This window comes from Mchenga conophoros, linkage group LG3 (genome assembly GCF_057382185.1).
Source record: "Mchenga conophoros isolate Kocher_MC1m ecotype Shallow Benthic linkage group LG3, M_conophoros_male_GT1.1, whole genome shotgun sequence".
In the NCBI taxonomy this organism is placed as follows: domain Eukaryota; kingdom Metazoa; phylum Chordata; class Actinopteri; order Cichliformes; family Cichlidae; genus Mchenga; species Mchenga conophoros.
In genome coordinates, this window is record NC_140528.1 from 59,602,049 (window position 1) to 59,629,592 (window position 27,544).

At 43.9% G+C, this 27,544-nt stretch overlaps 2 protein-coding genes across 10 annotated transcripts in view; both read left to right on the top strand.

Moving 5' to 3' along the window:
* slc12a6 (solute carrier family 12 member 6) overlaps window positions 1-9,718 on the top strand; it is a 33,358-nt gene extending 23,640 nt beyond the window's left edge. For 4 of the 8 annotated variants that reach the window (XM_085264978.1, XM_085264990.1, XM_085264985.1 and 1 more), the window contains 14 exons: window positions 284-402; window positions 491-589; window positions 671-790; window positions 984-1,088; window positions 1,882-2,050; window positions 2,134-2,329; window positions 2,413-2,582; window positions 2,662-2,793; window positions 3,394-3,501; window positions 3,635-3,697; window positions 6,701-6,775; window positions 6,903-7,144; window positions 7,226-7,359; window positions 7,639-9,718. In XM_085264978.1, coding sequence (XP_085121104.1) covers window positions 284-402; window positions 491-589; window positions 671-790; window positions 984-1,088; window positions 1,882-2,050; window positions 2,134-2,329; window positions 2,413-2,582; window positions 2,662-2,793; window positions 3,394-3,501; window positions 3,635-3,697; window positions 6,701-6,775; window positions 6,903-7,144; window positions 7,226-7,359; window positions 7,639-7,730 — 1,824 coding nt within the window. In that variant the 3' untranslated portion in view covers window positions 7,731-9,718. Of the gene's footprint in view, window positions 1-283; window positions 403-490; window positions 590-670; window positions 791-983; window positions 1,089-1,881; window positions 2,051-2,133; window positions 2,330-2,412; window positions 2,583-2,661; window positions 2,794-3,393; window positions 3,502-3,634; window positions 3,698-4,075; window positions 4,100-6,700; window positions 6,776-6,902; window positions 7,145-7,225; window positions 7,360-7,638 lie in introns of all 8 variants that reach the window. The other 4 variants (XM_085264997.1, XM_085265000.1, XM_085265002.1 and 1 more) reach the window with 4 other exon arrangements.
* A 1,406-nt stretch (window positions 9,719-11,124) lies between these two features.
* On the top strand, window positions 11,125-27,115 carry tox4b (TOX high mobility group box family member 4 b). Of its 2 annotated transcripts, none has more exons than XM_085265016.1 (9): window positions 11,125-11,258; window positions 15,688-15,756; window positions 19,389-19,676; window positions 19,762-20,022; window positions 20,123-20,443; window positions 20,526-20,606; window positions 23,227-23,889; window positions 23,992-24,146; window positions 25,547-27,115. In XM_085265016.1, the coding sequence occupies exons 1-9, from the start codon at window positions 11,253-11,255 to the stop codon at window positions 25,602-25,604; spliced, it is 1,902 nt and encodes a 633-aa protein (XP_085121142.1). In that variant the 5' UTR covers window positions 11,125-11,252; the 3' UTR covers window positions 25,605-27,115. The 2 variants fall into 2 exon arrangements, with proteins under 2 accessions (XP_085121142.1, XP_085121138.1); XM_085265012.1 differs by lacking the exon at window positions 11,125-11,258 and adding an exon at window positions 11,281-13,911.
* The last annotated feature ends 429 nt before the right edge of the window (window positions 27,116-27,544 follow it).

Here is a 27,544-nt window from a genome sequence, read left to right on the forward strand (position 1 = left end):
AAATGCTTTAAAGTGATGGTGTTTTCTGTTTATTTATTTAGGTAGTTTGAGTGTAATTTGTAGTTACCTGGAGATGCTGTATTCTCTCCAATTCCTGCCTTTCACCGAAGCTTTTGATTATTTCTTTGATTCTCAGTGCTCAGGCTATTGCCTCCTTCCACTCTCTATGTAATAACAACCCTCAGATTTTATTTTTTCATTTGCAGTACTTGCCATTTCCTTAAACATAGTGTGATTTGCTGGGTCTGTGTGTGTATATTTGAACTCTGTGTGTTTCTGGCAGGTCTTTGGCCACGGGAAAGCTAACGGGGAACCTACGTGGGCTCTGCTGCTGACAGCTCTGATAGCTGAGCTGGGGGTTCTCATCGCATCTCTGGACATGGTGGCTCCTATTCTGACAATGTAAGATGCAGTTATGTTACATGTGTGTGCATGTGCACATTTAGTCTGCCTTCATCACCTCAGTTTGAATCTCCAACCCTCTTTCCAGGTTCTTCCTTATGTGTTACCTGTTTGTGAACCTGGCCTGTGCCCTTCAGACCCTCCTGAGGACACCCAACTGGAGGCCTCGCTTCTCATACTACCACTGGTACTACCAAAGACTCACTCACTCACTCTCTCTCTCGCTCCCCCCCCCCCCCCCTGACGTCTGCTCTGCTCATCTGTCCAGGAGCTTGTCCTTTCTGGGGATGACTTTCTGCCTGGCGCTCATGTTCATATCCTCTTGGTACTACGCAATCGTTGCCATGGTGATTGCCGGGATGATCTACAAGTACATTGAGTATCAAGGGTATGTTGCCATGGAGATGTACTCCCTCTACATGATTGTGCATGTACAGACTGGTGTGTAAACATGTCTGTTTCGTGTTAACATGTTTATTTTATTTTCAGGGGAACAGAAGAGTGTACAGTGTATACTGTTTGTGAATAAATAAATATACCTGTATGTTCTCTTATATTTTCTGGGTGTGGTTGTGTATCAGGGCAGAGAAGGAGTGGGGAGATGGGATCCGTGGTCTGTCACTCAGCGCTGCCCGTTATGCTCTGCTGAGGCTGGAAGAAGGACCACCGCATACTAAAAACTGGAGGTATTGAAATGTCTCACAAACACAGGATGCAAGTTGACCTGTTAGAAGTTGATGAACTGTTTGCACTTAAGTTTGCGTGCAGTGCTGGGAGTAAAGCTGCAAGACATCATCAGAATCTGCGTCACATTTAGCATTATAAACAAGAATCTGATGATTTTAATGTGCCAAGTCTCTTTTGGTGTGCAGTACTAGGTATAGCAGATCAGTAAATTAAACACTGCAGGTCACTACTGTCACTTTCAAACAGATCTGGGAGAGCTCCAGGTTGCTGGACACTGGTTTTCTTTCACAAATAAATTGAATTTCAGTTTGTTGCTATGTAATTACATTTTGACATGTTAGCCAGCCATGGGGCCTCCGTGTGACTTTGTTGGGTCTCTTTATGTGCTTCAAATGATGCTGACTGAGCTGAACTAACTGCATCAAGACAGGAGGACAGGGGGTGAGCGAACTCTGAAAATGAGTTGCCTCATAGTGGTGCTTTGGTTTCACAACTGGGGAGATGCACATCAGGCTAAATGAAAGGCCTCTTTATTACCCTTTCCAGCGCTTCCATCATGTCTCACAGTCCTCAGCTGATGTTTATCAAGTTAGCATTGAATTATAGATGACCAATTCTCCATTTACTTTTATTTTGTTTATCTGAGCACTTGGCTGTGACGTTTTCAAAACCCATTCAAAAATGTAGACAGCATAAAGACAGACAATCTGAGGCTCTGCTGTCACTAATATTTAGGAATAATCCACTAACGCACACATGCTCTTGTTCATCGCCTTGTCTGTCCGTGTCCAGGCCTCAGCTTTTGGTGTTACTAAAACTGGACGAAGACGCCCACGTCAAGTCTCCTCGGCTCCTGACGTTTGCCAGCCAGCTAAAGGCGGGAAAAGGCCTGACCATTGTTGGCACTGTTGTCCCCGGGAACTACCTGCAGAGCTATGGAGAGGCGCTCGCTGCTGAGCAGGTAGGGCCGTTTGTTATTGATGGGTGGAAATGTATTTGCTTTCAGATAATGTGGAGTTGGACCTTTTATCCTTCTTTCCTCAGACTCTGAAGCACCTGATGGATAAGGAGCGCGTGAAGGGCTTCTGCCAGTGCATCGTGGCTCAAAAGCCACGTGATGGGATCAGCCACATGATCCAGTCAAGTGGCCTGGGAGGAATGAAACCCAACACTGTGGTGATGGGCTGGCCTCACGCCTGGAGGCAAAGCGAGGACCCACAGTCCTGGAAGACCTTCATCAGTGAGTCAAGAGAGGACAGCAAAGTGGTTAATGGGGTTGTTTCAGAGTTAACAAGCTAACGACGCCCTCTTTCCTCCTTTCAGACACAGTGCGGGTGACCACAGCGGCCCACCTTGCGCTTCTGGTGCCCAAAAACATCTCCCTGTTCCCTAGCAACTCCGAGCCCTGCACAGAGGGCTACATCGATGTGTGGTGGATCGTCCATGACGGCGGGATGCTGATGCTTCTGCCTTTCCTCCTGCGACAACACAAGGCAAGAAAACAAAGTGTTGATCTTAAACTCTAACAAAGCCTTTAAAGTTTCCGCTGAACCCTCTGCTCTCTCTGCCCAGGTGTGGCGCAAGTGTTCAATGCGAATCTTCACAGTGGCCCAGATGGAGGATAATTCCATCCAGATGAAGAAGGATTTGTTAACCTTCACCTATCAGCTACGCATCGATGCTGAGGTGGAAGTAGTGGAGATGGTACGCATCGTTGCACCCCTAATAAAAATAATATATATATATATACATATTACCGGGTCTGACCACTTGCACTTTGACTGAAATATTCACCTTTAATGGCTGCACTGGTTCGCCAGCTGAAACATGTAGATGCATAATTTTTTACAGCCTTTAAGATCGTATTTATGTTGTTGTTGAATCACAGATTTTTACATAAAAAATAAACAGGTAATACTTTCATTTTCTTGACTAAAGAGATTCTACTGTGATGATTAAGCCTATGAGCAGGAGGTGTCTCTCTCTGCACTTCAGAGTACACCAGAGTTTTGTGTTGAGGCCTCTGGTGGATTGAATTCTTTAAACATGAAAACAGACAGAAGGAACCTGCTTTAAATCCCTTCGGGCACTCCCCCTTTCTTCTGCAGTGCAAAGACATGCGTGTAATGTTAATTCTGAACTGGATGAAGTTCTTAAAGTGCATAAACTGAACCACTGTGTGAATATAAGGTTAAATGTGGACCTCAGATCTCAGTAAAATATAAATTCCAGTCTGATTTCCACTAATCTCTACAACAGCTGTTTTCTCACCTCTTCTGAGCATGTCCATGTACCTCTTCTCAGCACGACAGTGACATCAGTGCATATACCTATGAGAGGACGCTGATGATGGAGCAGAGGTGTCAGATGCTCAGACAGATGCGACTGTCTAAATCTGATCGGGACAGAGAGGTAGGTGTGGAAAGCTTACAGCGGGGTTTTGTGTGGTGTGAAAAATGCCCGCAGGTTTGTGTAGGGTTGATTAGGAGTTTGAAACTTTATGCAAGCTGGGTCTTAACAAGCATTTGTCCACCACTTTCACCAGGAGAGCCCTAGCAGTAGCAGCAACAATGGTAGGCCAGAGGCAGGTGGAGCTACAAGGTCTCAGGTGAGGTTAGAGGTCAAGGTCAGCTGTGAGTTCAGGAGTTTAAGGAAATATAAAAAATAATATTTTTTGTTCTGCAAAAATAAGCTGGAACAAAGTGGAGATCAGGTTCCCAGTACAGACGCCATGTTTTGTCTTTGAGGTCACCGTTTTCTTCCAGATTAAATTAGATTTAAGGAGAAAGAGCTCAGTGTTAAGGTCCAAAGGTTGCTAAAGAAACTAAAGTGCAGTGTACTGAGGTGATAGCAAAGAAATCCTGGTGGGTAACACTCATGGTAAGGGACACGGGCTACTGACAAAAAAAAGCACTGCAGACGGTAACTTGCATTGAGATGTTTGTTAAACGTTCATGTCGCCTCCTTTTGCCTCTCATCTCCTCAGAGGGTACGCTGGAGTTTTGATGATGTAAGTTTGCGCAGTAGAGAAGCAACACCTGTCTGAAGTAGAGCAGATTAGACTCTGTAGAGTAGCCTGCAGTCAGGACACGCTGTCAAAGTAAAGAGTGAAACCCTCTGAACAGCTGTGAGTGCAGCTGAGCCCTTCAGATAAAGAGTTGAGAGGGAAAAAAGCGATGTGGTCACCGTGACGTCAGCCGTCGGTTTGTGAAGTGTCTTCACGAAGCTGGGACTGAAACTGCAAGCATACGCTCCTCTCACGCTCTTAGAAACAAAATTTACACAGTGAGCTGAACTCAGGGTCAGGAGGTGTCGCCCCCTGCTGGCATTTAAGGAAAACAAATCATATATTAGAAATGTGAGCTGTGACTTCTCTTTTCAGACCAGAGGAGTAACTTACAGTGGGGCAAAAAAGTATTTAGTCAGCCACCGATTGTGAAAGTTCCCCCACTTAAAATGATGACAGAGGTCAGTAATTTGCACCAGAGGTACACTTCAACTGTGAGAGACAGAATGTGAAAAAAAAATCCATGAATTCACATGGTAGGATTTGTAAAGAATTTATTCGTAAATCAGGGTGGAAAATAAGTATTTGGTCACCTCAAACAAGGAAGATCTCTGGCTCTCACAGACCTGTAACGTCTTCTGTAAGAAGCTTTTGTGTCCCCCACTCGTTACCTGTATGAATGGCACCTGTTTGAACTCATCATCTGTATAAAAGACACCTGTCCACAGCCTCAAACAGTCAGACTCCAAACTCCGCCATGGCCAAGACCAAAGAGCTTTCGAAGGACACCAGGAAAAGTATTGTAGACCTGCACCAGACTAGGAAGAGTGAATCTACAATAGGCAAGCAGCTTGGTGTGAAAAAATCAACTGTGGGAGCAATCATCAGAAAATGGAAGACATACAAGACCACTGATAATCTCCCTCGATCTGGGGCTCCACGCAAGATCTCATCCCGTGGGGTCAAAATGATCATGAGAACGGTGAGCAAAGATCCCAGAACCACACGGGGGGACCTGGTGAATGACCTGCAGAGAGCTGGGACCAAAGTAACAAAGGTCACCATCAGTAACACACTACAACGGCAGGGAATCAAATCCCGCAGTGCCAGACGTGTTCCGCTGCTGAAGCCAGTGCATGTCCAGGCCCGTCTGAAGTTTGCCAGAGAGCACATGGATGATACAGCAGAGGATTGGGAGAATGTCATGTGGTCAGATGAAACCAAAGTAGAACTTTTTGGTATAAACTCAACTCGTCGTGTTTGGAGGACGAAGAATACTGAGTTGCATCCCAAGAACACCATACCTACTGTGAAGCATGGGGGTGGAAACATCATGCTATGGGGCTGTTTTTCTGCCAAGGGGACAGGACGACTGATCCGTGTTAAGGACAGAATGAATGGGGCCATGTATCGTGAGATTTTGAGCCAAAACCTCCTTCCATCAGTGAGAACTTTGAAGATGAAACGAGGCTGGGTCTTCCAACATGACAATGATCCAAAACACACCGCCCGGGCAACAAAGGAGTGGCTCCGTAAGAAGCATTTGAAAGTCCTGGAGTGGCCTAGCCAGTCTCCAGACCTCAACCCCATAGAAAATCTGTGGCGGGAGTTGAAAGTCCGTGTTGCTCGGCGACAGCCCCAAAACATCACTGCTCTCGAGAAGATCTGCATGGAGGAATGGGCCAAAATACCAGCTACTGTGTGTGCAAACCTGGTAAAGACCTATAGTAAACGTTTGACCTCTGTTATTGCCAACAAAGGTTATGTTACAAAGTATTGAGTTGTATTTTTGTTATTGACCAAATACTTATTTTCCACCCTGATTTACGAATAAATTCTTTACAAATCCTACCATGTGGATTCATGGATTTTCTTTTTCACATTCTGTCTCTCACAGTTGAAGTGTACCTCTGGTGCAAATTACTGACCTCTGTCATCATTTTAAGTGGGGGAACTTGCACAATCGGTGGCTGACTAAATACTTTTTTGCCCCACTGTAAATGTACACCAGCACTGTCACATTCACATGGAGCAGCTTTAATGTAACTGCAGCTTTAATTTTTGAAGCCTGTGCCTCCTAAAAACACTTCCATTACATGTGATGTTATCGTAATGTTTGGTGTTGTCTAGCGTTGATGCAGCAGTCCAGCATGATTTTCCTCTATGGGGAGACACAATAAAATAATATGATCTTAATAATTACAGGATGGTGGGGTGAACTTTTTCCAGGGTTCTTCATTGGGGTGTGTCAGGGAAAAGTTTGAAAACCCCTGCTTTAAATAAAACACTGAATTGTTACAGAGTGAATCCTTTGACCTCCCTAATGTAGATCAAATCCACATTTATTTCACTGTCAGTCCAGTTCTTTATCTGAAGGGTTCAGTTAATGCTAACATGTGTCAGATGCTTCTTCCTTTAACTGTTCTGTCATCTTTGTTTCCCTCTACCCTTCACACTCATTCTCATTTCAGATTTTCAGAAGCTTTTTGTCTCGGGCCTTTTTTATTTACTGCCGTGTCCCTGTAGTTGTGCTTCAGTGCCCACCAGAGTAGATGCAGGCTGTGTTTGATTTTGGGGAGTTAGGTGACCTTGTGTTTTCTGTAGGCGTATCTTTCCCCCAGGTACAAAAGTCCTGGACCCTTCACGCCAAACACCTCCAGAGGAGACAGAGACAGACAGGTACAGAGAGACGGAGAGAGGCAGGAGTCAGGAATGACTGTAGAAAAGAGAGGTTTGCCAATGAGGTGGAAGAAAAGGCTGGAAAAAGAGATGAGAGAGAGCGTGTTTGTGTGTTTTCACACGCCAGGCCCAGCTGGTGAAGGATCGTAACTCCATGCTGCGTCTGACGAGCATCGGCTCAGATGACGAAGATGACACAGACGGCGGCGAGCGAGACCGGGCGGCGAGCGGCGGCGGCGGCAGCGGCAGCTCTGAGCACCACCGCCGCATTCAGATGACCTGGACCAAAGAGAAGACCACACAATACAGAGCGACGCACTCGGGCTGCTCCACCCCCGAGGGCTTCAGGGACATGCTGAGCATCAGGCCGTGAGCAGACACAGCAGGTTTCTCTGTGACACTGAGATCCACGCTAACCAGGTCCTTTAACGCATCTCATTTTTCCTCCAGGGACCACTCCAACGTCAGGCGAATGCACACTGCCGTCAAACTCAACGAGGTCATCGTCAACAGATCCCACGACGCCCGGATCGTCCTGCTCAACATGCCTGGACCTCCCAGGAACACCGAAGGAGATGAGAACTGTATCCTTAACCCCGAGTCTGCACCAAATTAAATGTTAGGCGCTTGTTTTTGCAGTCACTGAGTGTACTTTTGTTACAGCAGACACCTTTATGATGGCTTAAACAGGGTTTAAAAAATTAATTACAAAATCACTAAAGCCTTAAAGACGAAAGGAAATTTAGTTAAATTTTGCTTACTAACATGATTATTAAAACGTATAAGCTTTTCATTTATTTAAAAGAATTCATTTATATTATCAAAGTAACATAGTATGAGAAGTTCGTTAATTCAGTGAGCAGACATGGAGTTCCTGGAGGTCCTGACAGAAGGATTGGAGCGTGTGCTGTTGGTGAGAGGCGGAGGAAGTGAAGTCATCACCATCTACTCCTGATTAGACAAACACAGGAAGCCAGCATCAAGCAAGCAGCCAGTCGTGCAGGAGAGAGCAGAGTGAAGACGATGGGATCTGGGAACCTGAAAAAGAGCGATTGTCGATTGTCACACTTCCCTGTCGTGGCGCTGGTTTCCATCCCACATGCTGTCCAAGCTACAAAAATGCCAACACAATTCCAACAAGGAGCAGTGTGTGTGTGTGTGTGTGTGTGTGTGTGTGTTTATGTTTGACTCACCCACCCGAGGGTCCTCTGACTCGATGAGGAAGGGAGCACTGTGGTGTTAGGAGCGATTGCGTTTGGAGGGGCGGACCACAGAGGCTAACGGTGAGAGGCTGCGGAGCGGCTGACCCGCTGATGAGACTCAGGGTTGCTTTTTGTACAGAATGTAATTTGGAAGCAGACAGCAGTTTTCTGTCAGAATCAAGTATGGTTTTCTTTTTGTTGCTTCTCACAAACACATCTGTTTACTCTTACCAGCGTATCGGTACTCTTTATTTTCATATCCAGGAGTATTTGCACACAACTGACGAGAATCTGCTTTATTAAGACGCACTGACAAGGATTTATTTTTTGATTTTCGCTGCTACTACTTAGAATTTAGTCACAACAGCCTTTAACATAAAAATGTTGGGTGTTTAAAATTCAGACATCTTACCTCAAAAATGAATTTATTCATATCAGATGAATATTTTAATAAATACAGCATATTAAGACAGAATTTCAGGCTATATATATAAAATTTAAATGGATAAGTAGAAATTCTGATAAGGTCTATTTTATTGGCATTCAGCAGGACTATGTTGTGTAAAAAATTGATAACACCTGAGTTTTATTTACATTTTTAAAAATCAAATAAAAATTCAAAGGTACTTTTTGTAAATTCCTGTATTTTAAAAAATAGTTTGAAACATCAAAAATTAACTAAAGTGACAGCCACGCAGGCCTTGTGTTGCAGGGTCAGTGTAACCTTTATTAATTATTACTATTATTATTATTTCTTTTTACTGTGGCGCCAGGCCAAAGGCAATGCACGTTGAGGAAGAGGGGGTGGGACTAAAAATCAAAGCGGCACCTACCTGCAAACATCCCACTGGTGAAGTGCTGCCCCCTGGTGGTAAGTTTTAGCTCATTTTTGCAGAGGGTAATTACAAGAATTCCCCCTTCAGAACTTCCATAATTAGAAGAAAACCTGTCAGAGCTCAGTTTAAAATCACAAGGTTTATTCCGGAAACCCATCAAACCTTGCTGATACAGCAGTGTCCACTTCTTCTTTTTTTTCCTTTTTTTTTTTTAATTGCTTAAAGAGGATTTCGGTCTTTTGCACCACATTCAAGGTTCAAGGGTTCAACACATTCACAGCTGTGGATGTGACACCAAAATGAAACCAGTGCAAAGGAAATGGTCAGAGGTTTTCTCTCTGCTCTCTCGTTTTCTCTCAGGCCCACGCTGGACTGCACCTGAATAGTTAGTAAGTTATTCGACGTTAGCGTAGAGTTCAGTTTAGAGATGGGGGGGGGGCTGGGGACAGTTTTTGGTTGTTGCCATAACGACCTTGTAAAGGGAAACAGTATTGTGGAGACACTGGACCATCGTGGAGAGGACCACCACACTTCATGTGTATACATTTTTGTGTGTGTGTGTGTGTGTGTGTGTGTGTGTGTGTGTGTGTGTGTGTGTGTGTGTGAGTGTGAGAGAGAGAGAGAGAATGTGGGCTCACAAGCTACAATGAGGAGCTCTGAACTGCAGGTGTTTGATTCCACTCTAACGCTTTCTTTTTTCTTTTTTACAGTGTTACCGTGCAGGGTTGTTCTCTGTTCATTGTTATTTCCTAAACATTGTTTTGTTTTCTTTTTTTCTTGCTTGTACATAAAAATGAAAAATCCCAAGTTTTATCTTTTTTTAATTACATTAATATAAAAAGGAATAAAAAAAACTTTGCTTGGAAAAAAAATGGGAATAAATAAAACAGTTTTGAAAAAAAAAATGCACAAACTGTGATCTGTGTTTTATTGTATATATTTGATGATTGATAGTGTAGGTGGTTGGATTATTTTGCCTGTTTATAGACAGACACATTTATCAAATCTTTTTTATGTTTTGACTTTTTAACCGTAGACATTTCAGTGGACTTTAACAAGAACAGCTGAGCAGATGATTTTAAATTGATTAAACTGAAATGAAGATCTGTTTGTCCAAAGAAAAAATTATTTGGACATAAGCTGCTTTCTTTTTGCTCATTTTCAGTCACATCCTTGTACTGGACCATTTTCAGTGGAATGTTTATCACTCCACAAAACACTCACCTATGAATGATTCAAGCCAAAAAAGCCACCTAACTAAAGGGATGAACTAGTGTATCTACTGACTACCTGTCAAAAAACGCATCACTGGTTTTCATTTTTTCAGCCAAATCAGTTAATAATGTCAAACTGTTAAATTTGGTAATGTTTTTTTAAAACTATACAACTTGTACAAAACTACAACTGGGCGTGAATGATATATTTAAATAGGCTGAGTGTAGTGCAACCAGCATGAACCAGTGCAAACTGGATAGTGCAATGTGCATATGACCTGAATGACATAACAGTGGGTTAGTGTTCAACAGAGTGACAGCCCGGAGCAAGAAAGTCTGTGGCGGCTGGTTTTAGTAAAGAGCTCTGTAGCACCTGGCTAAGGGCAGCAGCTTGAACAGTTTGTGTCCGGGATGTGAGTGGTCTGCAGAGATCTGGACATACCCTGCAGTGTACCCCAAAAAGAATCTGAGGAAACTGGACAAGTGAATAAAAATGCCCTAAAACACTCCAACAAAGACCTGACAGATGCATCTGAACCTTCAGCTGATGCATGTACTGTTAACTGAAGATTCATTAAGTTGTCAAGAGGCCATTATTAGGAAAGGAAATGGGGAAAAGGCTGAGCTATTCCAAATTACACCAGAACTAACTTAAATTCAGTGACAACAGGATTTATGGAGTGATGAATCCAAATGTAAAATTTGTGGTTCAAATTGTCAAAATGTACAGAAGAACTCAGGAGAGAGGCCCATTGGTCTACAGCACAGGTGTTGAACTCCAGGCCTCAAGGGCCGGTCTCCTGCAGGTTTTAAATGTGTCTTTGATCCAATCCAAGAAACCTTGTCTAAGAGTTCAGGCTGTACTGAAGAATAAAGACAAATATTGACTTTCAAGCTCATTAAAATGATACAAACACTGTTTTTGCCTTATAAACTACTTTTCCGTGACCCAATTTCGTTTTTTAAACGAATAAAAAAACATAGCTCCTTTTTAGAACTTCCTTTTAATTGCTTTTCTGTTATCAATGCTATAAATTTCTACATCTTATTTTGAAAGCCAAGCTTCCAACTTGTGCTTGCTGAGGTCACGTGATTCTGCACGTACAATCCGGAAGCCGGTGCCATGTTGTGATATTTGAGGAAATCACTTCTGGGTGAAGTTCCCTGGCAAAAGTGGGATTAAAAACAAACAAACAAACACAGTTAAACAGGTTTCGGGGTGAGCATGGAGGTAAGAGTGGCTGGTGTTAACAAAATAAACTGCTGCGCACGCACACAAGATGACAAAATATAGCACGCGCAGTCTGGCTGTCAGACATCATTGGCGGCCTGCTGTACGCGCTGACCTCACTGATCATTGTTCCTCTGTTCACGGATTTCACGTTAACTTCTGCTAACATGTTCAGCCTCGTTTTAACCCAGCTGTCTGTCCGAGCAGGCGGACCTGAGGCAGTCTCAGTGTTAGTGAACTTTAATCGGTTTAAACAACAAAAAAATATGCAGCTCGTGTATCCAGGAAGGAGCCACAGGATAGAGCAGTTAAATCAGCTGAAGGTGGCTGTTAAACGCCAACAAACAGTCTAACATCCCCATCCAGTAAGAACCAGCCTAATGTGGGGTGTTAGTCCATGTCAGACAGGAAACTTTATGTTAAAGGACTTAATCTAGATAACATACGAGTGCTAACCGGGTTAATTGATGCCGAACAGCAGTAGCAGCCAGCTTCCCTTTAAACCTTTCAAAATAAAGGAGACATTACTGCAGCATAATATTAATTCTCTACAATCTAGACATGTTATATCAGGTGTATTAAACATAAGGGCCGGGAACCATAATCAGCCCGACAAAGACTCCAGTCCAGGCCACTGGAATGCTGTGGAGAATTTGAAGGAGAGAATAGATTTGAAACTTTCAGTGATATTCTCACAAGTTTTCTAGCTTTTCCTATTGATATTCATGCTACACCAAATAATTACCCAAGAGATAAACAATTAAATGACATAAAAGTTTTTTTTTTTCAATATCTACTGTAGAAATATTCTGTTTTAGGAAAAAAGAAGTCATTAAAAATACTATACTGTTTGGGCAATTAGCTACCAGAAGTTGTTCTGTTATTGTGCACATTTATCACATAGAAAAACTATAACATCTTCTTGCACTTGCACTTGTTTTTCTTATATTTAGATATGCCAGGGATTAAATGTGAAGTTAAACATCTTGCTGTTCTGGCCCACTTAAGATCAGAATTGGCTTTATGTGGCCCATGATGTCAAATTAGTTTGACATCCTTGTCTTAGATACCATAAGCAAAAAAAGCATACTTTAAAATGAAGGTAAACGTGATGCACGGAGCACTGTATAGTTAGTAGTACTGTAGTACTGTGTAAACGTTTTCAGCCATGCTTCATTTCTTTATAGTTGACCTTTCAAAATAAGATGTAGTTACTGTTTGCCATAGAAATGTTTTTATGTATAGGGTTTTCGATTTATAAGGGGAGGTAAATCAAAAACCTGGAACAAGCCAGTCGAATTCCAGTGCCTGTACTGCATTAGGAAGTCAGGAGTGGTAGAGAAGTATGTGAGGGCGGTGCAGAATGTGTTTGAGGACAGTGAGACATTATTAAGGTGCAAGTCTCTTGATACTCGCAAGGGTGATGGACAGGCTGACAGATGAGGTCAGGCGGGAGGTGGTAGTCTGTCCCAGACAACGTGATCTATGGTGAGAGTAGGGAGCAGGTGGAGGAGCAGGCGGCTGTATGATCTGTTGAGAAGGTGAACGCAAATCCGTAGGTGCGAGGCAGAATACATGTGTGGGAAAAGTCATTTGCAAAGACTAGAGGTAGTGAAGGGGTGAAGTGCAGGCGTTTTTGTTACCTGGGGGCAAACTTACAAAGCAACAAAGAGAGGTAAAGAAGAGTGCAAGCAGGGTGGAGACAAGTGTGACAGGTGATTTGTAACAGAAGAGGTTGAGCAGTTTGGAAATGTTGAGGGTGATTGATATATTGGATAAAAGATGTTGCCAGGGAGGAGGAAAAAGAGGAAGACCACAGAGACGATCCATGGATGTTGTAAAAGAGGACATGAAGCTCCAGTAATGATTTTATTCGTCCACGATTATTTTGAAATCCGCTTCGCCCTACATCCGGCTTTGCACCAGTGTAGCTTGACCGCTGCCTGTTTATCCAACCCACGATCTGTTTCTCGGGATCCATTGAGGATCCTGGCCCGAGCCAAAGCGAAGCTTAAAAATCGGGGACTCTGTGTGTTTCCCTTGGCTGTCAGACACCTTGACACGACCGCGGTCGGTTTGCCGTTTAAACGGTCACTGAGACGTCGGAGGAGTAACAGGCAGGTAGACAGACAAACGAGCACCGGGCTGTCTGGCGGAGGGGGGCTGAAATGTGAGCGCCTCTGCAGGCTTGCGTCAAAGCCAGCTAACGCTAAACCGTGATAGGACAAAGTCAGCGAGAAAGACGGTTAAACGGCCACGTTACCTCGTCAGAGAGCCGGCCAGCTCACGGGCCGGGCTATTTTTGGCACGCGCACACACACATGCTCAGTTTAGCTGGCTGCCAGCCACGGCTGTCACTGTCGGCGGGTTTTTAAAGGAGAACCCGGGCTAACGGCGGAGCTGGTCGGTAACCAGCCTATCCGTCAATCGCACGCTGACAAGGGGCGGAAAAATCAGGGGAAAGGAGATCCGGTTAATAGCCTGACGTCGTATCGCAGCGAAGAAGGGGGGCCTCACAGCTCACACATGAGGCCCAGCTGAAAGGATGGATCTGAATTTTTACTCGGATTTAACGGACGGTACCGGGCAGCACGACGGGGATCCGGAGTTCCTGGATCCGCAGTCTTTCAATGGGTTCGACTCCGACAACAAGGTGACTGAACAGCCGCTCCGTGCATGCTTATTCGAGTACTGGACCCTTGAGTAATGGAGTATTTCCGTTTTAGAGAGAGTTATAGTTTCAGCTTAGGTTAGAAACCTTTAACCTATCTGTGCGACTAAAAATCATCCTTAAAACAAATCGATAAAGACGCATGTTGGACTTAAGGAGCCAACATGTGAGTGTATGCTCCTCTCCTGTGTTGAAATAAGGCTGTTTGAAACCATATCTTCTGTTTAACCCTCTGATCTCCAGTGATGGTTTATTTGTTTTTTGTGCCTACCTGTTTCAGCTTCAGTCAATTACTTTTGACCTTGTGTACAAAGGTAATTGCCCTCTTTGTCAAATCATGAATTAACAGTGATTAATCACATTTTTTTTAGAAGGCAGAGTTCAGTTTCAGTAACCACACCCAGCCCTGATTACTGCCAGGCCTGATGAATGAAGACACCACTTCAGTAGAAGCTGTCTGACATAGTAAAGGAGGCTAAAAGATCCCAGAAAGCAACACATGCCACGATCTAAAGAAGCAAATGAGAAACAAAGTCATTGACATCTATCAATCTGGAAAACTGTTACCCTGCCATTTCTAAAGCTTTGGGACTGTCTGAACCACGGTGAGAGCCATTATCCACAAACGAAGAAACCTTGGATCAGTGGTGAACCTGTCCAGGAGTGTCCGACCTACCAAAACTACTCGAAGAGCACGTAAGCAACTCACTTGCCTCTATTAAGGCCAGAGTCAGTGATTCAACAGTAAGAAAGAGACTGGATGAAAATAGCATCCATGGGAGGAGAGGTCAAGGAGCAAACCACCACTGACCAAGAAGAACACAAAATCTCGTCTTACATTTACCAAATAACATCTTGGTGATCCCCAAGAATTTATGCAAATATTCTGTGGACTGATGAGATAGAAGCTGAATTTGGAAGGTTTAGGTCCCATTACATCTACAAAAAACTAACACAGCATTAAAAAGAACATCACACATGGTGGTGATAGTGTGATGGTCTCCGGTTGCTTTACCTCTTCAGGACTTGGACGACTAACCATAAAGGAGAACGTCCGACCATCAGTTCATGTCCGGAAGCTCAAGAGCGCTCAGTTTGTGCAGCAGGACAACGATCAAAAACACACCAGCAAGGCCAAAAACCAGAATGAAGGTTTTGAAGTGGTCAGTTCAAAGTCCGGACTTGAACCAGATTGAGACATTTTGGCCTGACCTTAGACAGACTGTTCATGCTCAAAAACTCACCAATGCGACTGAATCAAAACAATTCTGGTAAGAAGAGGGGGCCAAAACTCCTCCAGTGACGTGAAAGACTTGTTGCAGTTGTTGCTGCTAGGAGTGGCACAAACAGTTATTAGGTTTAGGGGGCAGTTACTTCCCCACAGGGCAGATGGGTTTGAATAACTTCTTTCTCTTAATAAATGAAGTCGTCATTTAAAAACCGCATTTTGGATTTGCCTCTGGCACCACAGGAAGTCCTGTTTTTACCTGCACAAACATATTTACTCTTACTAAAGTCAAATGCATCTCAGAGTGTCAATTGCAGATTTTTCAATATATTCAAACTAGCTCTTCTTTACTAACCAGGTGTAAAGAGGCAGCCTCCTCTGTGACTCTCAGTTTAAGCTAGATTTGCTGGTAAATGTGTGTTTTATGGTGTGCCCCTGTTGGCGGTGCGTTTAGGTAGCTCTTTGTGTTGCTGTGATGATGGTGTCGCCCCTCCTCCCTTACTGTTACACTCTCTTCCCCTGCGTTTCAGTTCCCCGGAGGCAGCGACAACTACCTGACAATTCCTGGTTCCGGCCACCCCTTCCTCTCCTCTTCAGAGGTAAGCCTTTATACTTGAGACACGAGCATCGGTCTGTTTCTGCAGAGGTCCCACCTCTCAGCAGATCCTGCCAGAGTTAAAGGCATTAGAAGTCTCTAAGAGTGCTAAAGAGGACAAAAATAAGGAATGCATAGATAAAATTTTGTGTCACTTCTTCATATATTTTATAGATACACAGGCTTTTTCCTGGCTCAGATAGGGCATCTGTGGACATATGCATATTTGGTCCATATGTAGTTGAGGCAAACAGTCTTTGTTGCTTTAGTTAAGTGAAATTTGGCCTCTGTTCTGTTATTTTTGGCCATTTTATTGACAGAACTGGGTTTAAGCTGATTTAAATTAAACTCTGTCCCCCTAAAAAATACTGTCTAAAAATGTATCTGCTGAAGACTTGATTTTTCTTTAGTAGAAACCAATTTTTTTAAAAATATGGTATTAAACTGCCAGTGCATAGTATTTTAAGTGATAGGCTTTAATGACATTATAAAGGCATGTAAAAGAAAAACCGACCACTGTAAAAGTCACTGAAAAGCTCTTTCTTATCTCACCACCTGCTGCACAGTTTACCTTCCTGTTTTTTATTTTGGCGATAGGTCACCTAGAAAGATCGTAAAAGACCAAGTCTTACTTTTGGACTCTGATGATTAACGGTTCAAAAATAATCCTTGTTTATCTTCTACTGCCCTTTGAAACGAGCTGTTTCAGTTCCTCCCACCTTTAAGCCAGCTTCTTTCTGATTGGCTACCTCCTGCAAATGTGAGGTTTGAACGGTAGGTGGGTGGGGCTTGAGCGTAGTAGATGACTATATATTAGGGCCATCCCCTTTTTTTGATGTCATAAAGATCCAGGAGTATAAATATTTAGTCCTATTTGGATACTTGCACATATTCAAAGGTCATTTGGTAGCTGCATTTAATGTGAGCATCCAGCATTTGTAAGACTGTTTATCAACAGAAGCTGCACTGTACAGTAGGGAAGCAGAGCTGCTGTTCCACATGGTAAAAGGTCTTTTGGAAACCCTTGTCATTGATTTTGCATCAGTTTAATCAAATGTTTTGGGTATTTTTGCTAATTATATATGTATATATTTAAGTTTGAAAAATGTGTGGAGACCTGAAGAGATTTAATATCCAATAATTCAAGAAAATTTTCAAACGTTCTCAAAGACTGCACACTTTGCCATCAGTTAGAATTTTTCCACAGGGCACACTGTAAAATCTCTTATCCAGATGTTTCAAAGAGACTGTTAAGAAAACATCTGGAGAACATTGATAAGCGACTGTAAGTGACCCTGTGAGTTTTTCAGACGTTTATAGTCTGTTTATTTTTGAGAAAACGGGCACTTAGCTTTGAGAGTTATTTGTAGCGCAAGCTGGGGCTGGACAAGTTTACAGGGAGGGTTTGATCCAGCACGGAGCTAAAGTCCTCTTTGCACTTGATGGTCTGGCTCAACTTCACACCAGTTGGTTTTTTGTCTTTGAAGATAGATCCCTTTTTTTGTAAAAAAAAATAAACAACTCACTATTATTGGCTTTCCCAAAAAGCTGAGCCGGTACTAAAAGGTGAGGTTTGACATGTGCGTTGCAGGAGTGGTCTTAAAAAAAGCTCAGAAGAGCCTCAATGGAAAGCTGTAGGAGAGTGCCATAATGCAAAGATGCCAAAGAGCCGTTCAGCAGCCAAACCAGGTGCAAAATCAAGCGGCATCAGAGAAACTGTAACAGGGCATAAATAATCAGAAATAACTCTACCCTTTACTGCCATTCATCAGATATATTATTGGGACAAAGATTGAGTGTAGAGAAATGTCCATTTAACTTTAGAGAGTCATCATTGTTCCAGCAGACAGGCTGCCTGAGAAAGTTTTATACTACCCAAAATAAAAAGGAGGAGGAACTAAAGTTAATACTGAGAAAAATGACACAAGAAGCTGTCGAACACTCTATTTAAAAACGATTAAAATAAGATATTTCTGCTGATGAATACACTGAGCTGGGTTATAGTGCTGCTGCTTTAAATAATAGATGGCTTATGTTGAAATCTGCTGTGCTGTAGGGGAACAGGCTGTGTTGTGTTGTGTTGTGTGCATGTTTGAGTTGTTCATTTTGAGATGGTATATCTTTATAGAGCAGGAAGAAAGGCATCCTTTCCATATCCTTCTCTGTTCTCTGGTTTTCACGATGATTACAATGATTAATACAGCACCTCTGTGACAGTAAGCTTAAGGTGACAGTGATGCTCTCTGTGAGGAGGTTTTGATACCGTAAGCAAGTAAATTTAACTTGAGCCTTTACGACAGCACAAATGAAGCTCAACTTGATAGCAGTTTACAATCTTGCCACGTTAAGTAGCAGCAGTTTTCTAGCATTTACTTAAACCATCAATCTTCTGCTGCACAGAAACCCAGACCTCCCTCTCCTGCCCATCTCCTCCAGCTCTGGGGCTCAGTGCTTAGACACCAGGCCAGCTGAGACATGTAATCTCTCCAGAATGTTACGGGGCATTTTGAGGTGCCTTTGGAGGAAGTTTGTTTCCCCCCCTGCATCTCAGGAACTTCATTCATGTCCCAGAGCTCGTGGTCACAGGTGAGGGTGGGAGCATAGATGGACTGGTGAATTGCCTGTGCACCGCTCCATTCTCCTGCTCATGAAGGAGACCCTGAAACTTTCTCCACTTGGATCAACAACTTGTCCCAGACTCAGAGTGGACACTGCACCCTTTCTGGTTCCACTCTCCTGGAGACAGGCTGGATTAATTTAAACCACGTTCATGTCATTTCAACCTGCTGTCCACCTGAGCCTGTGGGATGTGAACTGTTTATAAAAAGGCTTTAAGTGTCACACCCCACCGCCTCAAATCCAGGCACCTTTTTGATAATTCTGTCCTGTAGAAAACAGGCTTTTTATCGAGAATGAGTCATGAGACACTATTTAAAAAGCTGCAAAACTGACTCATCTAGCGTGTGAGTCAAACGATGGGGGCTTTCAGTGATGCAGCTGCAGACACATGATGAATATGGACGTTTAGTTTGAGGCCAGTCAGAGTTTAAGTTGACATCTTTTCGCTGCTGCTCTCCCGTCAGGATAGACGGGAACCTAAAAGCTGAAGCAGGCTGCACTTTGTGGAACAGTCATTATGTAAATGTGCAAGCAGCTGCTTAGCTGACTATGGCATCATCAGGTAAAACATCTCAACAAGCACCTGGTTTTAGCCGGTTTTAAATCTGCTTTAACAGTTTCTATGCTAAAGCTGTGAGTTTTTTGTTTATTAAAGGGAAAAACCCTGATTGAACTGAGCTTTACTCCTTCTGATAGGTTAACTGAACAAAGATCAGCTGCCTCTGTTGGTTTTCCACTCCAGCTATTAGCAAGTTCTTGTCAAGGAGCTTCCCGTTCCCAGGCCTGAACAATCCATCATCGTCAGAACTTGTAAATGGAAAACACAGTATGAAATCAGTGTCAGAGAAAACTTTGGTAGGGGTGGGGGCTCGGGGAGGCTTAGAAGTGATAAAAGTTTGGAGTTGGTTTAGTGTGATCTTCACAACATATGAGAGTTTATTCACCAAGTGTCGGAGTGATGTTAGATCCTAACTACTACTTCTTCTTCCTCTCCTCTGTCTTCCCCGTGCTCACCAGACGTTCCACACTCCCAGCCTTGGCGATGAGGAATTCGAGATCCCTCCCATCTCTCTGGACCCGGACTCTGCCCTCTCCGTGTCAGATGTCGTGTCCCATTTCGGGGAGCTGTCAGAAACTGGACCCTCGGACAGCGTGGTGGTACCTGGGAACGCCGTCGTTGAAGGTGACGACCCCTCGTTCGCGTCCACTTTTGTTAGTGCGGCCTCTCAGGGACTGGAGCACCTGACTCTTGGAGTCATGACCCAGTCAGGAGGGAATACTTTGTTAGGGTCGTCACTGGGAATGGTAAGGAATACGTGACATTTTAACCTTTACCCACCTTCAGTCTCCTCTTTAAGTAACGCCCCTTTTCTCCTCCTCCCTATCCCAGGATCTCGGTCATCCCATTGGCTCTCAGTTCAGCAGCTCGTCCCCGGTAACCATCGACGTCCCTCTAGGTGACATGGGCCAGGGTTTACTGGGGTCCAATCAGCTCACCACTATAGACCAATCAGAGCTCAGTGCTCAACTGGGGCTCGGCTTGGGCGGCGGGAACATACTTCAGCGGCCGCAGTCGCCCGAAAACCCGCTGTCGGCCACAGCCTCGCCCACCAGCTCGCTCCAGGATGATGACATGGACGACTTCAGAAGGGTGAGTCTTAAATATAACCAGCGTCTGGCACTCATCTGTTTGAAAATGCATCTCATTTATTTACTCCAACGTGCCCTTTTGCCTCCTCATCCTCCATCAGAGCGTCCTAGTCGAATCTCCGGTCTCTCTGGCCGTCTCCCCTGGAGTCATCTCCCTCGATCCCTCCCCGTCTGAATCCCCGCTGTCTGCGCCGACCTCCAGCGTCTCCTCTGCTACAGGAAGGAAAGGAGGAGCAGGAGGGGGGAAGAAGGGGAAGAAGAAGAAGGATCCCAACGAGCCCCAGAAACCTGTGTCGGCCTATGCTCTGTTCTTCAGGGACACACAGGCAGCTATTAAGGGACAAAACCCCAACGCGACTTTCGGAGAGGTCTCCAAGATCGTGGCGTCCATGTGGGACAGTCTGGGGGAGGAGCAGAAACAAGTAAGAGGGTTTCTTTGGTTCCTTCAAGGTTTTTAAGATTGTAAATGTGCTTGTGTAGTCATTTAATATTTATCATTTTTAGGTTTACAAGAGGAAAAACGAAGCAGCAAAGAAGGATTACTTGAAAGCGCTGGCAGAGTACAGAGCCAGTCTCATTTCTCAGGTGAGTCAAACCTTGATAGTTTGAAGCAGACAAACCACAGGTATGCTAGCATGATGTCCTGATCACACAGGGTTTAACTCTTTAATCGTTCCCTCATAAAGACGACATTTGACGACTGTTTTCTACACCTCAGTGTATATCAGTGAGGGGTTAGGGATGACAGGATGAATTTACTATTGCTTACTCAGTATCAGCACCCATGACTTTAATGTGGCACCACAGATGAATAAAGTTTGCAGAGACTGGACTAGATGAGTCCTGATGCAGCTGCATTCATAAACTGTGCAGGTGCTGTGCACAGGCATGCATTTCTACTAATAATTGACAAGAAGCAGACCTCTCAGTGTTCTGCACATACACCTAAAATATTTTAGATAAGAAAAATCTCAAAGGCACCAACACCAGACCAGTTCAGACTAATACTGTAACTTTCAGCTGTATCCATGTGGATGAGTTGTAACATCTTTCACTCATTATGCAGTTGTTATGAGGACATGTGGTTCAATAACTCATATCTGGATTTTATTAAAAGGAAATGGTTACACGTGATGCAATACGATGAGAAACTTAAACCATGAAGAGTTTCTGTATATAAGAAGATGTGCTCTGTGCTCAGGTGTGGTGGCAGTGGGGAGTGACTGCGGTGATTCAATGATCAGTCTGCATAGCTCTGACCTTCAGTCCAACTTTTCTACAGATATTATGTACCATGTTCACTGCCCCAGAAAGGAAGTGAAGAGCCAGCTGCTGCCATGTTACTGCAGTGTGTGTCTGCCTGAACATGAAAGGTGGCTGATATATTGCACCTGGCTCGTGTTCTTTGTCGTTGCAGCCTTTTTTCCTTTTTCCAAGTGTTATTGGTAAAACGGCGTTGCTGGCTCTTTATGTTAAGATTATCTATAATAAAGACTATTTTATTTACTAAAAACCACCTCTCTGTTTTCCTTTCATTCTGTTCTGGACTCATTTGTTACTGGTCCCCTCACTCGCATGCCTAGACCCCTTCGGGGGGAACGTAACAATGTGGGGGCTCGTCCGGGATCTGAATGGAAGGAACAGCAATTGAGTTTTAGTGAGTTGTTTGCCGGTGGCTTGTTTAGTTGTATTATATCTGCTGCGCTCTCTCTCCAGTTAGCAAAGGGGAGTGTCTAGCTGAGCGTAAGCTCCTCCTTCAGGCACTCATTTTTTATTTTGCCTTTTTTAATTTCGGAGTAATCCTGGGTGGGGATTAGTTCCCTGTCGAGGGTAGGCTTGTCGGTGCTTTGTGCACTTAATGCTTAGCCTTTAAAGTTGCCTCGAGCCTGGTACACTCCAGAAGCTAAGCAGGCTAAGATTTTAGTAGGCAGGTCTGAGGAGAGGGTCGGTGTTAATTTTATTTATTGGTTAACCTGTGGCCACACATATTTCCCACCTGTTTTTGATTTGTGTATTGGAGGTGGTTCTTCTTTGTTGTTATTATTAGCCTCAGGTAGTTTTAGTTTTAATGGCTACCTTTGATATTGCCGTGTAGGCCACCTGGGTTGGCTGGCAGACTGTTTACTTAGCCTGATAGTGCGAAGGACACTGTCTCCGCTGAACTCTGGACACACACACACACACACACACTTACACTGACAAGCACTCACTCATCCCCCTCCCTTTCCAACGCCTTCGATGCTTGTGCCCTACCGGGGAAGATAGCAGTCAACTGGACCAGCGCAGATGCTGCAGGACCGGATGCGCTGTCTACGCCGGCTCTCTCTTACCCTTTACCCGCCCCTGTTGCTTGTCTCGTGTTTCTATGGTGTATTGATAGTCATGTGCTTTTGTGCTGAGGTGTTTTTTCTGTTATCAAACTGTTCTCCCACCAGGAGCTCAGTCTGAGTGGAGTTTTTTTTCTCCTCCTCTTACCTCATGTAGTGTATTTTCGTTGTTTTTCCTATCAGCCTACCTTTCTGACATGTCTGCCCAATGTGATGTTTGTGTAAAGTTGGTCAGAAGGTTCCTTTGTGAGTGCGCATGCGCCATTAGCGTGCTGCCTGCTGTAACCCCTAATTTCCCTCGGGATGAATAAAGTATTCTGATTCAAGGAAAATCCTTCGCTTGTCCAGCTGGACGCCTGTAGGAAGAGGGATCTGCATGAGGTGGCATCATTTTATGGCATTTGTGTCTCCACAGCTCTGCGTAAGGCTGAGCTGAAGGCTGCTCTTGTGTCTGGCTTGGTGGAGAAAGGGATGGTGGCCCTGCCAGTGTCTGCCAGTCTACCTGAGCATGGTGTAACGTCTCAGCCTGTTCTGCAGGTGCCAGCTCAAGGTGTAGCTACATCAGTTGCTGCTCTCACCACGAGAGCTGAAGTTGAAGTTCTATGATTTAAATCGTGTAAACCTTGAGCACTGAGTACACACTGATGATTTATCAAAGAGCTTTGCCTACCATGAGAATGGTTTTCTTACAGTTTAAAAATGTCTCGTCTCATCGAGAAACAGTTTCTATCCTGATGCTTTGGAACTCCAGCTGTAAATCTGGTAGTTCTGATGTTCTGCATCGTAAAGTTTAGGATACATTCTGCTGTCCTGGTGCGGACACACCAGAGCAACACAAATATCCACCTAAACGTTTCTCTTCTTCTTCCTCTCTTCAGGCACCTATTGAGGTCATGGAAACCACACCATCACCCCCACCTTCAGCCCCAACTCCTGTGGTCACAGCCATGCCTACGCCCATCCCCGCCCCCACCCCGCCCACCCGGCCAACTAGGTCGCAGCACTACAACCCAGAGGAGAACACCATCACCAACATCTGTACCTCCAACATCATCCTGGACCTGCCTCAGGTCACCACCCGGTCCCGCACCGGGGCCATCAAACCGCAGCCTCCACCAGCGAGCACTGCCCTCAACACTGCCCCCGTCACCAAAATCATCATCAAGCAGACACCGCTACCCTCCGGCGGCATGTCAGCTACGGTGACGACCGCCTCCTCGCCCCGCCAGCCTCCGCCGCTGCAGCAGATGCAGAGCACCCCTCCTCCACCCCGGCTGCAGCAAATGGTGCACGCCCAGGCGCCCCCGCCTCTCCAGGCCAAACCGCGTGGTGGAGGAGGGGCGGCGGCAGCCACCACTGCTCCGCCGCCGCTTAAGGTAGTGCCTTCAGCACGCCAGTCAGATTCAAGCGCCTCGATCATTGTGACGTCAACGGGGGAAACCCCCACGACAGTGTCTGCCACCACCTCTGCTCTGGCGGTGGAGGTTGGACACACGGGTGAGGTGACGGGAGGAGAGGAAGTGGCTGAAGGCGAGGAAGGGGTGAGCCGCTGAACTTCGAACACGTCAAACATTTACTGTTAAGTGTTTGGATGAATACACATTCACATAAATTTCGGTGTTTCTTTTTGTCCGCCCTCTCAGATGGAGGTGGAGGTTAATGTTGCTCCTGGCCCGAGTGTGACTCCCACCGCCAACCCGAACATTTGCGTGCGCGCCGGCTGCACAAACCCCGCCGTGGAGAGCAAAGACTGGGACAAAGAGTACTGTAGCAACGAGTGTGTCGCCACACACTGCAGGTGCGTACAGACGGACCTAAACTCGACTCCTGGAGTGTGCGTCAGTACTTTAAATGTTTCCACAGCGTGCTCTGCTTCACTTCCAGAGGTTTGTGAAGTACTTTAGGTGGTCGTAAAGATGCTGTTTAACAAAGAAACACAGAGTCAAAGCATAGTGACTCTGAGATCGGTTGGAAAAGACGGTTAATAATCCACAGGTTCACCTACTGAAACCTTCAGTTTTACTTCCTCTAGATTAGAGTCTTATTGGTGTGTAAGTGATGGCTAAAATTAGCAATATATCAGTATAATATATTTGATATTTATAATGGCTGTATAACAAACCCACCACAGACCCGACCACGTTTCAACGCTTTTCAGCACTCTCTTTTATTAGTTTTCTTCTACAGCACTCAGTCACAGCTTTTTAGCTGCACCTACACATACACAACAACAACCACAGGATTCACAGGACTCTAGCTCATTGTCTTTTAAGTCGGCGAGGTGCGATTGTAGGTGCCTCTCAGATGCATCCACCTCCCTCGCAGCCGTGCTGCAGACCACGCCCCACCACAGGCTGGTTAGATGAAAATTCAACAAAGCTAAATAAGAGACGAGAGAAACACTTAGACTGTATCGGATCACCAGATGTCAAAGTTGGTTTAAAAAAAAACATGAAAATAAAATCTTGATCGTCCGCTCAACTCGTGCATAAAAATTCACCAAAACACAGAAATTTAAACATTTGACCAAGATTCCTGTTTGAAAGACCAACATGGCACTGTATGACATAAAGATGCCCCACCCTCAAATATTTCAGGTACAAAAATGTTCAGTTTTCAGCTCTGAGAACATATTTAGTTTTAAAATCAAAGAACTTCATGGTGCTCTTTGATTAAAGTTACAGTTTAAAAAGCAAGAAAGAAATTAAAAAAAATAATTTTGTCAAAGACTAAAACAATTGCCTGGGTGTTTCCATTGTGTTTCTTTAAATACCCGATGAAGGCTGGTATCAGAGGCAGGGGTGGATCTACAGGGGGCAATGGGGGGGCCCTTTATGTCCTCTCAATAGTTGAAAAACTAATTGCTTGTTCGTCTAAAAGCCTCTTATAGTCTGTTTTGTTTTTTTTTTAGAAGAGATGATGATACAATGTAACATTTTCTAGTTCTGATCACAGGTATACCAACCATTTATTTATGTATTTATTTATTTAGTGTGTTCTCACAACAAGCTCTTGAAATAAACTTTTGGTTTGCATTGTGTAGTTTTGACAGAAAAGTATAGAGACAAGCTTCCGAACAAATTATTGGAATGTGAACAGTATGGATCTTTGTCTTCAAACCCCTAAAATTGGATTACAAGTGCATCTTACTCAGACCTGCTTGAACCTAATGTTTTCATCATCCTCTCTTCTCCACAGAGACGTTTTCATGGCTTGGTGCGCTATCCGAGGGCAGAACTCCACCACGGTAACATAGGACCGGGACACACCTGAGGGGAGGAGTGATGCTCGGAGACGGAAAAGGATGAGAATACCACATGAAATGCAAACGGACAGAGAAAAGACTGAATAATAGACTCAGGTATTGGCACATAATGGTTTGTTTTATCGTGCTCATGTCATCTTGTGGACACACAAAAAGAAAGAAAGGAAAAAAAACAAGTCCCTGTGTTGTACCTCCCACAAGAAGCTTCTCTAGCAGAATAAAACAAACTCTTGAGTCATCTGCGAATACCACGATCGCGTGGACGGCGAAGAAACCACAGAGGCTCGGCTCTGCTGCTCCAGACATTTCCTGCTCTCGATCATTGATTGTGAATTTAAAACACAGACTTGATAAAAAGTAACGTTTTATACAGGCTTATGGTGTTTTTAATTGTTTTGAAAAGATGGGGAGAAAAGAAAATCATCACAGACGTATTCAGTTTATTCATTTCAGAAAAATGAATCTTTAAGTGTGTTTGCTATTCCCTTTACTCGTCACGGTGAGGAGCGATCAATGTGAACGAATTGAGAGTTTTGAGTCGTCTGTTCTTGAGTAAAGTGGGGCTGGTTTTTGGTTTTTTTTTGTTGTTGTTTTTTTTAAGGAGAAAGGGGGCTGGGTGGGGGAGCAACACGCAGGCAAAAGCACAAATGGTCTTAAAGCTACTTTGGAGTCGTGAAGAGGTTGAAAGGTCTGAAGCCATTCAGAGACCCGGTGATCTGCTGTCTGCTAAATGCTGTTTGTCACCTTTTACAAGCCGCCTGAGGGGAAAAGAAACAAACAAGGTTACTTCCAACTTAAATAAGGTGCTAAGATTCAGGAAAAGTATCTCTGTCTGTCGTTCTCTCTTCCTGCTGGAAGGCCCTGTGTCCTGAGAGCTTTTTAAATGTGTGCTGGGTTTTTCTTAATGAGGTAAAAATTTCTGTTTGAGGAAAGAGAAACAAAAATAAGAGAGATGTGTATCGCAGCAAAATAACACACCAGCTCTGACAAACACTACTTACTGTAAAGGGAAATTGGTGTTAAAGCTTTATTTTTTAACCGGGACATTGTTTCAGGTGAAACGGAAGAATGATGGCTGCTTCCAAAAAACAAACAACGCTTCCCAGTGTGATGAGATCCTGCAGCGCAGATGTACTGGAAATGTTTTTAATCATGAAATAAATATTTTATGTTTCAGTACACTCCTGGTGACAGTTTGGCCTCACGTTTTACGGCTGTAGTAACAAGAATACAGACTTTTATTTTCTGTTTATGATTTTTCTTCTCATGTAACAAGGTTAGATTTGCTGCTGAATGTCTGACTTTGTTGTTGTTTTTATATTAATTTAAAGAAAAGGTTTGTGCGCCGTTCAGGAAATATAAGTAAATAAATACACAGACTGTATGACACAAAAAATAACAAAGCTAGATGCTACGGCATCACCTTGGACTCATTTTTACAACTTTTTAATAGGAAAAAAAAAAGAGGAATTTTAATTAAAAAATGTTTGACATTTGTGAAATTGTAATTTTTCCTTTATTCATTTTTTTTTTTTTTTAAACATTTGTTTTGGTTTTTATTGCCTTTTGAATCAAGTCTCCAGATGCAGACGTTTGGTTTCCTGGTATTTCAAGACATTAATGCAATGAAGCAGGCGCCTTGAGGCAACTGCTGTTGTGATTTGTGTGTACACTAGTGCAGAAAAGAAACTTGACTGTTGGACAACTGTTCCATGTTCTGATTATTTGAGCGATGTCATCATTTTCTGTTTCACAAATATGTGGAAGCCACAGGTTAAGAGGTTAAATGATGTTTATCGTCTCACACAGCGTGCTCTTTGGAAACTTTTTCAGCGCAGCAGTTTGAGAAAATATCATAAGCTGTCTGGATATCACCGGTGAGTGTGTGAGTCAGCGGTGTGAGCAGGGATTCCTTCAATTATGTCACGAAC